Raw genomic sequence first — 404 nt, 5'->3', positions numbered from 1 at the left:
GCCCCCAGGGCGAGGGGGTCCCCTGGTAAGCATTGGCACCGCGGACAGAGTTCTGTCCTTCCCTCCCAACCCCCATCCCGCTCCAAGGGGCTGAGGGGCTCTTCACTCACCGTGACACCCACGTTAATGGGCTCCTTCCCTGCCACCAGCTGGCAGATGGCTTCATATGCCTCCTCTTTGCTCTTGTCCTTAAACCTCTTGGGGGCCAGCTCCTCTAGCGCCTTCTTGAACTCCTCGTAGTTGATGACGCGGGCTGTCTTCCCTCTGCAAGCAAAGTCCCAGGCTGCCGTCAGCGCGGCTTCAGGTTGTGCTGCCAGACAGGGCTGCAGCAGGGAGACTCTGGCGTTGTCCCCCACCGGGCTCAGGCCCCTCGCCCACCTCCAAAATGCACCTACAGACAGGGC

At 62.6% G+C, this 404-nt stretch overlaps 1 protein-coding gene across 1 annotated transcript in view; it reads right to left on the bottom strand.

The window, feature by feature from the left end:
• Positions 1 to 404, bottom strand: part of TPPP3 (tubulin polymerization-promoting protein family member 3) — a 2,103-nt gene that overhangs the window by 428 nt on the left and 1,271 nt on the right. The window contains exon 2 of the mRNA XM_010143419.1: positions 111 to 264. Within this exon, the coding sequence (XP_010141721.1) occupies positions 111 to 264 (154 nt within the window). The remainder of the gene's footprint in view (positions 1 to 110; positions 265 to 404) is intronic.

Source organism: Buceros rhinoceros, unplaced genomic scaffold, assembly GCF_000710305.1.
Source record: "Buceros rhinoceros silvestris isolate BGI_N320 unplaced genomic scaffold, ASM71030v1 scaffold28949, whole genome shotgun sequence".
In the NCBI taxonomy this organism is placed as follows: domain Eukaryota; kingdom Metazoa; phylum Chordata; class Aves; order Bucerotiformes; family Bucerotidae; genus Buceros; species Buceros rhinoceros.
The sequence above is the reverse complement of the archived record's forward strand: the minus strand, read 5'-3'. Positions and strand labels throughout refer to the sequence as shown.